Source organism: Thunnus maccoyii, chromosome 3, assembly GCF_910596095.1.
Source record: "Thunnus maccoyii chromosome 3, fThuMac1.1, whole genome shotgun sequence".
Taxonomy (NCBI): Eukaryota; Metazoa; Chordata; class Actinopteri; order Scombriformes; family Scombridae; genus Thunnus; species Thunnus maccoyii.
The window spans coordinates 23,892,403-23,907,361 of record NC_056535.1 but is presented as its reverse complement, the minus strand read 5'-3'; the positions used below and the strand labels follow the sequence as shown (position 1 = coordinate 23,907,361).

The following is a 14,959-nucleotide window of genomic DNA, read 5'->3' as shown; positions in this document are numbered from 1 at the left end:
AAGATATTGCACCTCTCTATTAAGGTTGATATGTTTATTGCCTTGGTAGTGAAACACTGATCCAGCTGGTAAGAGATCTACAAATTTATAAAAATAAAGTGACCTAGAACATGTCCAAGGACGCTCCGAGGTGCCTGAGAGTATAGTTGTTCAGCAGTATTGTATTGCACCATGTATCTGCACTCAGTGGTTTTCATTTATTTTCATTGCACTAAATGATTTAACTGCCTTTTATGTTTATTTTGTTATAACGAATCTGTCATACTAATGTAAAGTTGTACAAGAGAATGCTAATAAACTAGAGTGAAAATGTTCAACATATTTGTATGGAGAGTTAAACATCAGTGTGTAAACTTGATTCATATGAACCTCATCACATGTACACACCAACTGCAAAGTACACTTGTATGAAGATGTACAATGTTGCATTTACAAATGGATACCATTTTGATACAGTGAGGATAATAGAATATCCTCGCTGTATCAGACAATTCACCTGAACTTTTGAATTCATCCATCATTTGTTTGTTTGTTTTTCTCATGGATGTAACCTGATTTAGTTTGTGCAAGAAAAAATTACAGAATTTCACATTTCAGTTTCCCTCCATTGTACATTACCTCAGCCTCAGCTTGTCAGATTCAACTCTTGTCAGGCCTGGTTAAACTTTATTCAGCCTAATCTGTACTTAGTCAGGCTGAACTCAATATCCATCAGCTATCTTTCCAGTCAAGATTCAGCTATCCTTTGTCAGTCTTTTGTCTACATCAGCTCCATCTTTACTTTGTCGGCTTTGGCTATGTTTCATAATTGTCAGTTGTCCTTTTTCTGCTTCAGTTGAACTTTGAGTGTAATATTAACACATTTCATTGCGTTACAGTGATGCTAGCATGATATGCTTGCAGTTCCGGTCTGATGCAGTTTCAGTTCTTCAAAACGCATGCAGTACACCTACAGTATATGATTATGGTTGACCTAATATGAAAAGTGATGTCTTCTGTTGCATAAGCTCTAGCTGAATTCATTTATAATTAAATATTTTGCAGTTAGTTCATGAGGAGTGTCAAAGAAACTGAAAAAGTACAGCTGATGCTGTAAAAAGAGAATTGATGAGGTACAGCAAATCAAAAACAACCAGTCTATCAGGGTTTGATATTGATTTTTTTTTGTGTGTGTGTTCAGGCAGCAGAGATGGTCTTCCTCTAAAAGGCTCAGGTTATGACACAACTGAGGACAAATGGACTGGTGATTTAATTTAAGTTGAACCCACCAAAAATTACACATACAAGAAATTAGATATATTGTATATGCAATACACATACATATAATTATTTTTTATATTCCTCGAGTTATGAACACTTAAAAACTACAGATAAATACAGATAAACTACCACCTGCCAGTAATACAGCATCATTATTTGTCCCACCTGACATGTTTTAAACCTGATACTTCAAAGTCATTAAGTGCATCAGAGCAGCCTGTTCTGCATTAGGAACACATTCATTCAATGTAAACTCTTAAAACAATATCCTTCACCACAGTCTGATAAGTCGACTGAAAGAAAATCCACTTCTTATAATTCAGATTACAAATGAATCATTTTAGACACTTAACAAGCAAAAAATAGCAAACATAGACTGGTTTCAACTTAAAACTTGACAGTTTAGTTAGAAGACATGACTTTGGGCTCAGTTCAGTGTTGACAGTTTATGATTATGAGTTAGTACATGGTGATAAGATTCATCTGTTAATCACCTTTGCTTTACAATATGAATTATGAGTTGTAAAAATAATCAACAGATTCTTCAGGAATTATTCACATAGGATAAGAAATTTCTTATTTATGAAGTTGTTAACTGTGGATTTTCATATATTTGAGGATGTTCTTGCATTTTTGTTTAGAAAGATTAAATATTATATTTCTGAAGCCAACGTAGAGAAAACAACATCATTGCTGGCTCCTCAAATACATTAAGTATTATTTTATTATAACAGCAAAGTATTTTTATAGCAGACAATCCCAGCGAAGCTTACTGTATCGCACAGACAGTCAGTATCCTCAACTGCACAGATGTAGAAGACATAGCTGGCAGTTTGTTTAGCTTCTGTGTAGCATTTCCACCTGCGGTTACCACACCATTGAAGCCCCAGTGGCAAGACAACGGCTGTACAGTGTCTTGCCACTATACCACTGAAGACAAGGCAGAAAGTAATAAAATACTTAATTACTCAAAATAACTGTAGCTAGCATTGGCTGCACTCTGAATTGCTTCAGACTGTGCGCGTGCAGCTGCATGTACTGTATGTGTTCATTAGTGTGCTTGCCTCAGTGGCAGTTTTGGCAGTTGGGATGACAAGGCTGATTATTGACTCGGCATCTACAGCCACCAGATGTGTCTCCAGTGCCCTGTCAAACACACAAAAACAACCAGTCATATGCAAAGATCTAACACATGATCTAACTTTCTTGACAACTGAACAGTATGTGAAAACGTGTCTTAGTTTTTGTCTATTTCTACGTATATTTACATTGGGACCCCAGCGAGCTTGTTTCGTCACCCAGCAGATTTCAGTCTTGCACATCAAACAGCAGATCCAATCGCAGCCGTCCTTCTTCTGGACAATAATGTCGCACCTGGGACATTTCATGGCCTCCCCGTTCTGTAGCAGGTTCTATGGTAAATATAGAAATGTACAAAAATGTAACATCTTAGACGATCAATCGACCAAAAGTACAAACACAGCAACATTCAAATGGTTCATAAAACCAGCCATCCATATAACTTTAAAGATAACCCAAATATGTACAAATATTTCAACAAAAATAGTGAAGCATCCAACATCAGTCCTGGAGCTTAGAACACTAATTTTGTAAATACATACAGTATTCAAGCAGGTTTGAAAATTGAGTCATTTCAAGGAAAAAAGCCTTAAATAGACAAAAGAATCTTAAATTGATGAAAGAGCATTCATATTTAATGTAAAATAAAACACACATTCCACCAACCCTGCTAGGTTTGTGAATGAAGGAGTAAAGAAAGGTGTGAAGAAAGGTTCAGTTCAAGTAATACAAACAGTTTTTACTCATGATTAATCATAAATATTCAAAGGAGATTAGATAAATAAAATAAATGAAAGCTTTATGTAATGAACTTCAAATGTTTACCAATGTTATAATCAACAGTAGAATATAAGGTGGAAATGTAAGGATGTAGGAAACACAACTTCTGTCTGGATAGTGCAATGGTACAACTTTGCAGCAATACACAGGAAGTAAAATGCTTTTTTATTGTTTAAGTGCATCTGACTGCAGCTGTAAACTCTGAACTTCTGACCAGTGTGCTGATAAATTAATTACATAAAGCCTCTGAGCTGACCCACCTCTAGCATCTGCTTTGTTTGCTGAGCCGCCTGGTCGTTCTCTGCTCTTATACGAAGGTCATCCTGGTAGTCCTTACAGTTCATACCCTCGTGGATGGCCTGTAAACATACACAACGTCCTTTATGTTTGGTCTTTCAACTACTACTACACATAAAGAAAACCTTTATGAGTTCAGAAAATAAATGAAACAAAGCTACCCTGCAGAGAATGCAGTTGGTTTCGTCGCAGAGTTCGCAGTGGAACTCGTTGACTTCATCCTCGTAGATGCACCACCCTCGACAGTTGGGAGTCTGACAGTGGAAGCTGTGCTCTGAGCGGCTTTCTGCGATGCTCAGACGCAACTCCAGAAACCGCTGGTGCTCCTCTTCTGTGAGCAGCTGCATCCGAGATCACACGATAAATGACAGACCGACAGAGAGGGAGAGTGTTACTACTGTATGTTCGTCTCTATGTAAAATAAATGAGCAACTTCTTACCTGCTACGTCTTTGTCTTTTATTCTTAAATAGATTTTCTTCATTAATTAATCAATTATAGTGCATGTACTTTTCTGTTACCTCTAATGATGACTTGAAAAAACTTATATATTATATATTCCAAATTCTTTTACACTTTGTCCATCTGACAGGGGGGCTTGAAGAAGAATAAGAAATCATTGTTTTTCACTTTTTTTATGAGTCACAATGCATTCATTGTCCAAAGCTGATGTGCTATTTTTAAACTGTATTTTTGTGTAATCACTGACGACTGAAACAACTGAAATAAAAATGTGGCCACGGTAGTAACACTTAATTATTCTATATTGTGTTATATCCCATGAACATTTAGGACTTTTTCACTTTTTTACCATGCATTCCAAAAGTTTGATGCCCCACCTTACACTCACCGCTTTGATCTCTCGGTCCAGTAGCTTGCTGTCACATTCACAGTCAGGACAGGACACCTCAGCATCCTGACTGTTCACTATCGTCCCTTTCAGACACTCCCTGAAAGAGGACACACACACCCAAGAAAAATACAAATATGTAAATACATAAAATGATAATGTTTTGCATATTTTGCAAATAATGGCATATATATATGGCCAGTGTAGACTTTTAGAAAGCAGACAGAATACTATTAGCACTTTTACAACCATGTGCCAAAGCTGCAAAGCAATTTCCTGTGTCTGACCTGCAGAAGGTGTGTAGACACTCTCTGAGCACGATGCCCTCTTCTGGCTGCAGGGGAGAGAAGCAGATGGGACAGTCCGTGTCTGTGGTGTTGGGGATAAGGTTCTGTTCTTCAATTTCCAAAAGGTGCAGGTAGTTCTTCTCTCGTTCCTCCTGCTGAGCCTTCATCACCCAGAAAGAGAGAGAGACAGGCACAATACAGAGATTCATTACCAACTGTCCTGACTCATTACTTCATAGTCTTACATTTCCAGAAAAAGGAAAGTGAAACAGCTGAAGACTGCTGCAAAGGCTCTTGGCATCAGCTTAGTTTTTATGGTCATCCATTAGTTCTGCATTTATCATACATACTGTAATGTTAGTTGAACTATTGAAAATCCTCTTCTGTATTAGAGAATCGTGATGAACTTTAGGAGCACTTACTTCACTACACTTCCCTTTAAGTTACAGTAACAGATTTTTAACTTGCACTATTTCAATAATACATGCATCAGGTTTCTATAAATAAAGAAATCAGTGGCTAACAAAAACCAATGTACTTATCATATTCATTTACAGGATATCAAAATGTGTGCAAATTGCAAAAGTGGAGTGTAACAATGTACAGCTTCAAAATGTGTCACACAAAATGTAAAACTATTTTAAGCTAATGTGAACCATATACTTTATTTTTTCATTAAAAATTAGAAAGTGACATTCATGCAAGTTAAGGTACAAGGCTGAAAAGATTTAAGGAACTGTGGTTGCCTGATACAGTAGTGTTAATGAGCAGCACTGTTACCTGTTCATACTGCATCATGGCCAGCTCTTCCTGCTGAATTCGTAGAACCTCCTCCTGGTCTGGCTGGTAAATGTTGGGGACCTCATAATCCTCTGGCCGTTCCTGCCCACACATCTCACAGCCAGGACGCGTTGGCTTGTTCACAAATGTACACAGAGTACAGGTCCAGCCCAACTACAAACACAAACACAGATATATGCTTGCATGCTCCTGGACTCATACTATGTACAGCAGACACCTTTACAGGCTCAGTCACACTGCAGACATCATGTGTGAAACAGAGAGAGATTCTGACCTGAGGTTTGGGAGGCAGAAGAGGTTTAGTTACAGTTGGGACTTTGGGAGGAATAGGAGGAGGAGTCTGCTGACCCTCTAAAGGAGCTGCTTTCTCGCCGCCACCTCCGCCCACTCCTCTGGGAAAAAGTTGCATCGCTTGCATCGACTCCATTATGCCTAAGAACAGATTATCATCCAGTAACTCGAAAGTTAATTTATTATTTCAACTTGTAATCATGGCTGGTGATTACAGATAAAAAAATAACAATAAAAAAAAAAATCTGTCTATAGCTGGTATCAAACCTCAACAGACCTTATGTAAACCTCAAAAAGCAAACACAATCAAGTAACAGCATTTGTATCGAATGCTAGGACATTTTCTTTGTTTTGTGTACTTATTATTTAATCACATTTTGCCTAATTTAAATATTAATTTTATTACACTATTACTTTATTTATTTGTACATCTATTTATTTAAAGACAACATTAAACTCTGAAGAATTACAAAAGGTTGGTACCAAAGCTCAAAGGTATTGAATTGGTGCCCTTATTGAAAAAAATCCTACATTAATGCCTGAATAACTCAGTACAAGTTTTGCCTGATTTATAATAAGTTTTATAAAAAAAGCCATGAGTGCTTTTACGTTTGTCATGCACAATCGTTAATTTTTCTCCATATGTGTCAATTTTATGCCCAAATGATAAGTTGAATAACTAATTAAATTACAAACCATTCTGATGATTGATTCATCATTTAGGTCATTTTATCTGGTAAAATACAAAACATTTGCTAGTAATAACTTCCCAAAAACTAAAAATTGACTGCTTTGTTTTTTGCCTTTGTTGTAAAATGAATACTTTTTGAGTGCCAAAAATGTTAAAGCGTAACTTTGGACCGTTGTTGTGATAAGCGTTTATTTTTGATAATAAGAAGTTGATTTGTATAGCACCTTTCAGTCACAAAGTGTGAAGCACTAAACTAAAAAAACAAACAAAAAGAAAATTAAAAAAAAAACAAGAGACACAGCAACAAACATTAAATGCAGTCATCCAGCTAAAAAGTCAAGGCAAAAATAGAAATAAAACAAATTAAACAAAAGCAGGTCTAAACAAATGGGTCTTGGGCTGCTTTTTAAATGTGTTCTCAGTATCCACAGATCTTAAGTCCAATGGCAGAGAGTTACAAAGTTTAGGAGCTATGTGCTTATTGATAAAAAAGGAAAAAAAAGTAATAACTGACAACTAAAATAACAGCCTTGATCTTTCTGTGTGTGTGGTACTTACTGTCTATGCGTTGTTGCTCCTGGTCCTGCTTGTGTTGTTGCCGTGTGAGATGAGCAGCATGGGCGGAGAGGATAAACAGGAAAGCCTGGTCTCCATTCTGACGAATACCGTGACTGTACAACGTCTCCCTGTCCTGCGCCAGCCGCTTCCCAATCACCCAACGCTGCAGGGTGGGGTGGAACCCAAAGTCATTGCTGATCTGTGTGCATACATTAAAGTATGGACAATGAAACCTCAATTTAACATTTGTTTAGAGGAAAAATTGTAGGAAAAAACATGCGAAAGAACAGACTTAGGTGATTCAATTCAGTGTTTATAGTTTATATGATTATGAGTTAGTACAGGATGATGCATGATGCATGTTAATGTAATGAAGATGGCTGTTACGTTACCTTGTCTTTAAGTTGTGCAATTGTCATGCTAGTAGAAACCACAACAGTCACTGGGACGTAGTCCTCTGACTGAGCATCCTCCACTCCCACCTTCAACCTGTAACATAGAAAATAATAGTACCAGTCAATCTTTTTTCTACACTATTGTTAATTTCTTGATGCTATGCTTGACCTTCATTCCATTAAATAATCCCAATTCAAAACAAGACTTCACCCTGAAAATAAATAGGCCTACTGCTCTCTGATAAAGGGAAAACTTTGGGCTTTGTGGTTTCCTGTTTTGGAAACATCCAAAACAAGGAAATCACATGCAGACAGCTGCATACACACAGTTGTGTCCCACCTTATGGAGTCCTGAGGATAGACCTGACTGTTGATGCTGACAGACACTGGGACGGAGAGTTCTGACAATTTCTGACAGAGTCTTGTGGCTTCCTGTCCATCCCCGGTGCTGAGGGCTTCACTAAGAGACAGAGCCAGTTCCTCTGCTGCACAGGGAGCAAAGGAAGAGTTCATACATCCTCACGTGATTTATCATCAACACACTGTGAAAGAGGCTAATAGTGTATTCCTCTTTAATAATGGCTGCTACCACTGGCTGGCACTGCTCTCTGTGTTATTTGATACATTGCGTAGTCTGCAGTTATTTTCTCTACCTCTCACTAAAACATTAACACATCAAGAGTGTCCCAGTGCAAAAATAAGACATAGTTACATTTGAATATGTTACATAAGTCAGTGGGACTTCAATTTAGAGAGCACAGGTAATTATGACTAATCAAAACAATGACCCACTTTCACCCTCAGCAGAAACACTTAAATAGCTCGTTAATAAACTGTAGTTTCTTTCACTGAGACTAAATTTAAACATGAAATCATGTTGGACTCAATGTAACAGAATCGAAACTAAGTTAAGGCGCTCACCGATTTCTAGATTCACTTTCGGGGCAACTTCAGAGGCCATGATTACACCTGAAAACGACAAGCAAAACACAAAACGTGACACACAAATATCGCACTTTCGGGTTAAATTGACCGTCTGTATGAGAAAGTTTACGTCCCACCTCTTCAGGTCGTGTTGTTATTTCGGTTCTGTCCGCATTCAACACACACTTCCTCACGTCGACTCAGCAGAGCAGCAGCAACAGCGACTCAGCGAGTGCTCCGTCTGTGTGTCTGCGCTTGACGCGTTCAGGTGCAGAGTGGAGCGTGGGTCACCCGCGTGTTGAAAGCGCTCAGAGCCGAATAAGTTACGTGTATGTAAATCCAGTTGGAGGAGGAAAAAAAAAGCCTTGACTGCTTGATTTCTTCTACAACCGCGGAATCCAGCGCCCACTCCTCAGCAGCTGGCAGCTAGAAGCGAAAGTGAAACTGACTAAAGTTCAGGAAGAGAAATAGCCTCTGCTCCGCCCCTCGGTCAGCTCACGTTCAGCTCCTGAAAAGCTACTGTCCTGGAATTTTGATTTGAACTGCTACGTAAATACGAAACCAATCAGCCTAAGTAATTTTATTTTTGCATAGACCAGTTCATACTTTTGTTTTCTTTCTGTCTTTTTCATCCTTGAGCCTAAAGAAAGAAAATTCCTTTACACTACTTTATGGGCATATATGGGCTACACTCGCCTACACCAATTAAATCTCTTCATTCGGACACTACTTTATTCAATTAATTAACAGAACGACATGCAATAGATTAGATTAGATTATAGAATATATAATAATAATCGAATATATATCGCTTTGTTGTTGTGTTGACTCCCAACATCCAGCAGATGTCAGCGTCTGTCAAACATTAGCCAAGTGGAATTTTACAGCTCAAAGTTGGCTTTGAAATGAATGCGTCATTCTCATTTTAAGCTTTAATTTAAATTATAGGCCGACACAAAAGAATATAATGTATTTTTATTAGTTTCAGTAACTCTTAAATTGCTAACTCTGACCTTCCCTTGCATCATGTTAATATTCATACATTCCTTTATTGTTCTGATTCCGACGTTTGTACAGCATTTACGCATTAGGAAGTCATTCAGAGGCGAGGGAGCATTTGGTCCTGTACAAGTTAACACTTTGGTCCAGATGCACGGTGCAGACCAACGAGCCAATCACAGCGGCTCCAGCAGGAGGGGTTTGGCAGCTCTGCTCAGCAGCGCACCACAAAGTTGCGGAGCATCTCTGAGTCCCTGCCCGCTTTTCACTTGACATCCCTCACTCTCCTCCACACTTCACACCTTCACTCCACTTCAGCCTTTTTCCCCCCGTCAACAGTTCGAGCGACCCGCAAGATCAAGGTGTGTCTCGGCGTGTTTATTAAAGATGCTGGCTTGTACGGAGATGATCACTATGTGTCTGCAGTCGGCCAAACAGAAGCATCTTCAGGCTCAGCAGCAGCAGCAGCAGCAGCAGCCGCCGCCGCTGCACAGAGCTGGACAAGGTCTTACTATCTTTCATGATGTGAGTGCATCGACTCTCTTACATTTCCGTGAAAAGTGGTATTTGCTCACCAAATTTCTACTCCTATTGGCTATTACTGTTATTAGGCCTGTGGGTATTTTCGGTGTCTTGTCATATTGTGGGAAAGTCTAAATAGATGATTGTAATTAACTGTAAGAAATCATACATGGATGGGAAAACGAAATAATTGACCTACTGCACAGTTTAATGTAAAGTTGTACTCTTTTGGTTATTTCATAACTCAATGAAAGTGAAAAATGTTTTTCAAATGTTCTTCTCTTGTGTACTCACAACACACACCCAAAGATGATACAGTATTTGTGTGTGTGTGTGTGTGTTTGTGTGTGTATATGTGTGTGTGTGTGTGTGTTGGTGTCAGAGGAAAGTAGGAAGAGCTGCAGCTGCTGCCTCTGCATGATAAATTAAGCTCTCACAGTTGGACAGGTTTAGGGGTTGCTGGGGGTTCTCCTCTTTTTGTTGCACACACACACACACACACACACACACACACACACACACACACACACACACACACACATACATACACTTTGTAAGTGTTGTTGCATTTTAGATTTTCTCTCAACCACCCGTTTCTCTCTCTCTCTCTCACACACACACACACATACACACAAATATGCACATGGACACGCCTACCCCAATTGGAGCTTAAACCAGTAACACCCGCTGCCTGATTAACCTTCAGCACTGCAGTAATAACATTTGATAACGTTTTAATAACATTTCTAAGCCTGTCAAAAGCTATCCATCAACACAGTATTCATCCATCCATTCATTGTCTTGTCCGTCACACTTCAGTTGTAGCCCATTGATGTGTCCAAAACTGCAGCTCTTACGAACTGGCAGTTTTCTGTCTGTACTCTGTCACTTATGCAGCACACAGACAGTCTTGTCTAAATAAGGACACATCACTCATATTCTGCGGACGTGTCACTGTATTTCTGCACATTGTGCCTGAATTGTCTGTGCAAGGTAGATGATGATTTCTGCTTAATACTCCAAAGACAGACAAGGACACAATGCAATGTGTTGCTTTTTGTTTGCAGCCCTTGTCTGCTCATTGTCTCCTTTTACGTCATTCATTGTTTTTTTTGTCTTTCTGCTCTTATTTGGTTAAGGTAAACACTGTGCTGATGTCAAAAATCTTGTTCCTGCCTGTAGGTTCTCCAGAATTCAAATTTTGTATATTAAGCAAGGACAGGACTGTGCTGTGCTGCATTTGCCATAGCTTCACAGTGAGCAGTGGATTGAAAAAAGTCAGCTGGTTATCTACTAAGACTAAAAAAATAAATATTTTGTGTGCCAGGAGTAAAAATTGTTAAGCAGATCAAAGGTGATTGATTTTCAGTGATAATGCCGGTGGATGAACTTTATTATTGCAGGAGTACCAGAGATAAACAACCACACAGGCAGCAAAACATCTAAACAGAGGGGAATATTAATTAGGGTTAAAAGCAGTTAAATTCTTTTTGATAATCTGACCAATTTATCTGAATCTGAATCGGCTTTATTGGCCAAGTATGTGTGCAAGGAATTTGATTAAGGTCTCTCGTGGCTCTTAATTAGACACAGTGCCAAGAACAATATACAGGAAGATACATATGGAAATACTGCCAAAATAAGGACAACTAAGCTGAGCAAAGTTAAGTAAACATAAACATATAGCTATTATGTAGTAAAGTAAACATGTGAAAATATATTAATATGCAAAGATGGTTGGAATAAATATTATATAGTGTACAATATAAGCATGTACAGAATAAACAGCCTGCTTAGATTTACTTTTGACAATGATAGATTATATGCACATTACACAATCTGTATGTTAAAACTGTAATAGATATGATTTGTAGTATATCAGATGTTTCAGTGTTACTGGATTATCGTTTTTGAACATGCTGCCCAGCTTTCCAAGTAACAATCAACAGATACTCTCTCAGTGACAGATATATCGATACATCAATAGTACTGTAGGTCTTGAGTCCTTTCCAAACGATAATGAGCCTATCAGTAATGCTAGTGATGCAGAGATTGAACTCACAATCCCAGAGTGAGAGACAAAGCAGTGCCTCCAAATATTCCTGTACAAAGGCTAGGGACAATTAACGATACTGGCAATGGTCGTGGGAGGTTTTATCAAGTCTGTTGTTGGTTGCTTTTTTAATGTCTTTGTTTTGTTTATCCTGTGGTTCTGAAGGCTTGCTCGATCACCAGCACTCTCTCTGATTTTTTCTATCTCTCGAATCTCTGTCCTCCCGCTCCCTATGTTCATCTTTTCTCCTTCTGCTCTTGTTTTGCTGCTCTTGTGATAGAGCAACAAAAAAGAAACAGACAGAAGAAAAATAACTAGAAATTATACATCTCAGTGAACCTCCAAGAATCTCTGAGAAAAGTGAAAATTACGTCACGCACAATTTTATCAACAAATTATGATCATTAGCTCTGGTTTCCTCTTTCTAAAATACAAAATCTAAAGCCTTGCACAAGCAGCGTGTCAGCAGAGCCTGAGAGAACCCACTGTCTTAACACCTGCCACCATGACATCAGAACAGCAGCGCTCTGGGAAGCAGGTCTGACCTTTTCTGGGCTCGCTGTAAATGACGCATTATCGTCTCCTGACACTTGAAAGCCCAAAGACACAGCCAAACAAAAAGCAAGTTTAACACTATCTGTTCTCCATTGAATTGACTAGGATGACAAGAAAAAACACTGCTGAGATGGGTTACTGTGCCAAAGGGGAAAAGAAGGAGATTTACTGTACAGAAGCCTAATGCAAGAATGTTTGACCTTTACAGGTAGAAGGATTTCAAGATTCTTGTTTTCAATAAGGAGGGTTGGTGGGGTCAGAATGTAGACACTGACAGACAGAGGGCAGAAGTGGAGACCCTGAGCTTGTTGACCTATGGAAAATGAGAGTAAATGGGCAGCTTCTGCTGTTATTAATAACCTGTAGGTCAAAACTGTTAGTCCTAACTGCTCCCTAACAATAGAGACAATAGACTGAGGGTGTGGAGTAGAAATAAAGATCACAAATCATCTGTGCTGCCAGATTATGGATAGGTTATTTGCAAAAGTTATAGTTATTCATTTAGGAGCTGTGTTTTTTCCTGATAATTGCCCTGAGAAAACCAAAAAATAAAATAGATACTTATACAAATTATAGTGTTAGCATATGTTGTGTTTGAAATGCAGAAATGACCATTTGTTATTGTCATATTAAACTGCTGATTTAAGGAAAATGGTGCTTTATTGATGAATTCTGAAATTTCGAATGTAAAGCACAGGTGGAAACTAAATGCATGCAGGTGATGTTTAAAATTCTAGTTTCAGATTCAGTTTTCTCCAGTTTTCAACTTCTTTAAAAATATATCTGTGCACATTGTACTTGGGAAAAATTCTTATTTTAAAGGTTTTGGCCTTTAAAATAACTCTATGATAACATTTTTATCACCATCATAATTGTCAGGGACCTGGGGTCACTAATTTATAATGGTGCGGGTTTCGAACAAGATAAGCCCACAGCCATCCATTGTAAACATCCATTAGATTTTTAAGAGCTACTTCAAAGTACTTTAACTTTAGTCTATGCTACTGTATGCCCACAATTAAACAATACAATGGATGATTGTAACAAGAGCATTGGGAGCCTTTTATTTCTCACAAGTGGTTTAGTCATTATAGTTACACTGGGGACTTGTCTCATCACTTGTGTGGTTGTCTGGTGCCCTCAGATCTTGACTCATCTCAGAAATTAAGCTGGTGAGTGAAAATAACCGAGAGTGATGAACAAAAATACCAAAATTCTTCTGTATTTCTTTGCTGGTTTTTTAATTATTGTTTATGTCTCAATTAGTTTTCTTTTTTTGTTGTTTGAATCTGTGCTGTGTTGTTGTGACTCAGTTAGACCTTGGTTATGACAAAGTGGAATTTTCCTTTGTTGACGAGAAAGCAGCCCTTTCCTTCAATGCTGCCAGTAGCTGACTAACACTGCTCACATGGTCAATCACAAACCATACTGTATGGCCTTGAGTCTTGTTTGTGTCAGCAACAAATTGTATTTACCAGCATTAGTCACTCATCCATATTGTATTCATTCTGTTGTATTTCGGTCGCTCTGTCTCAAGCAAGTTTAGCTTTAGCTTCATCTTTGTACTACCAGACACAGTGAGAGTCACTGTAAGTCTCCATGACAATAGCCATATTCCCTGTCAACTCGTGACACACAATCAGAAGAAGAATGATAACGCTGTCAATTTCCCCTGAGTAAGACAGAACAGATCCTTGAAAGCATGTTCTGGCTATGTGCAAATGTCAAACTCTCCTTTGTCATATTCTCGATTTCTCAAAGGTCTTCATGTATAACTGCACACACACACCCTCACCTAAAAAAGTATCTGATTAGTATAACTGCCATTGTTTTTCACAAAGTGTTCAATTATCCCTAATTAATTCAGAAACATCCTCATCATAATTTCTATTATAACAAATACAGTTTGTTTTGGTGTTACAGCTCCATTCAAGGTGGTTTATATCACACTATAAAATTATAAGCAGATACAATATAAGGACATTTTAAGTATTAATTCATTGTAATGTAATGTACAATTATAACCTGTCCTATTAAGATATAATATATATAAATACAGCTGTCTTTTGCTATATTGTCATTCATCATTGAATTATATTGCAGCATCCACTTATGTGTGCCCACAGGAGGAGTTATAGTTGTTAATAAATACATTAATAAACACGTATATATTCTGTTAACTGCATTATAGTGTGTTGTAAACCATTTATTAAGTGTTTATATTCTGCTTATAAATGCTAAAAAGGGGAATTGAAATAAAGTGTTACATTTTTACTGACAGTCCATGAATCAGCTTAAACTGAATAATATTTATTTTGTAGTTTGCAATGCAGCGGTGGCCACCAGCCAGCAAATTAGCACTTAGCAGCAGACAAATTCTAGCTCAAATAGTTCTTTTTCACAGCAGACTGTCTATCTTGTCATTGTAGAAAATCACATGTGTAAATACTGTAATAACATGAATGATTTCCTCTGCAGTAGCATGGCCCTGGAACTGGAACACTGTAATTCAGCCATCGTTTATGTTATTAGTTGCACCTGTGGTTTTCCTGCTATGACATGTTTAAAGGTCTGCATGGAAAAGGTCTATTGAATCACATATGGGTTGGTGGGTGTT

General features: G+C 38.0%; 2 protein-coding genes across 5 annotated transcripts in view; one reads left to right on the top strand and one right to left on the bottom strand.

Moving 5' to 3' along the window:
• Positions 1–1,231: 1,231 nt before the first annotated feature.
• rbck1 (RanBP-type and C3HC4-type zinc finger containing 1) lies at positions 1,232–8,655 on the bottom strand. Of its 2 annotated transcripts, none has more exons than XM_042404020.1 (13): positions 8,351–8,655; positions 8,211–8,258; positions 7,630–7,774; positions 7,287–7,383; positions 6,895–7,057; positions 5,629–5,786; positions 5,334–5,507; positions 4,554–4,714; positions 4,267–4,366; positions 3,579–3,758; positions 3,381–3,479; positions 2,529–2,672; positions 1,232–2,406 (listed from the first exon to the last, which is right to left on the bottom strand). In XM_042404020.1, the coding sequence occupies exons 2-13, from the start codon at positions 8,248–8,250 to the stop codon at positions 2,326–2,328; spliced, it is 1,542 nt and encodes a 513-aa protein (XP_042259954.1). In that variant the 5' UTR covers positions 8,251–8,258; positions 8,351–8,655; the 3' UTR covers positions 1,232–2,325. The 2 variants fall into 2 exon arrangements, with proteins under 2 accessions (XP_042259954.1, XP_042259946.1); XM_042404012.1 differs by having other exon boundaries at positions 6,895–7,093; positions 8,351–8,654.
• A 372-nt stretch (positions 8,656–9,027) lies between these two features.
• necab3 (N-terminal EF-hand calcium binding protein 3) overlaps positions 9,028–14,959 on the top strand; it is a 35,378-nt gene continuing 29,446 nt past the window's right edge. For all 3 annotated transcript variants that reach the window (XM_042401536.1, XM_042401521.1, XM_042401528.1), the window contains exon 1: positions 9,028–9,737. In XM_042401536.1, coding sequence (XP_042257470.1) covers positions 9,600–9,737 — 138 coding nt within the window. In that variant the 5' untranslated portion in view covers positions 9,028–9,599. The remainder of the gene's footprint in view (positions 9,738–14,959) is intronic.

Excerpts from the sequence above, each read along its gene's own strand:
- rbck1 (XM_042404012.1), bottom strand. The coding sequence starts at position 8,250 with ATGGCCTCTGAAGTTGCCCCGAAAGTGAATCTAGAAATCG. Across the intron at positions 7,384-7,629 it reads TATCCTCAGGACTCCATAAG|GTTGAAGGTGGGAGTGGAGG; the intron begins GTGGGACACAAC and ends TCTATGTTACAG. Across the intron at positions 4,367-4,553 it reads TGTCTACACACCTTCTGCAG|GGAGTGTCTGAAAGGGACGA; the intron begins GTCAGACACAGG and ends GTCCTCTTTCAG.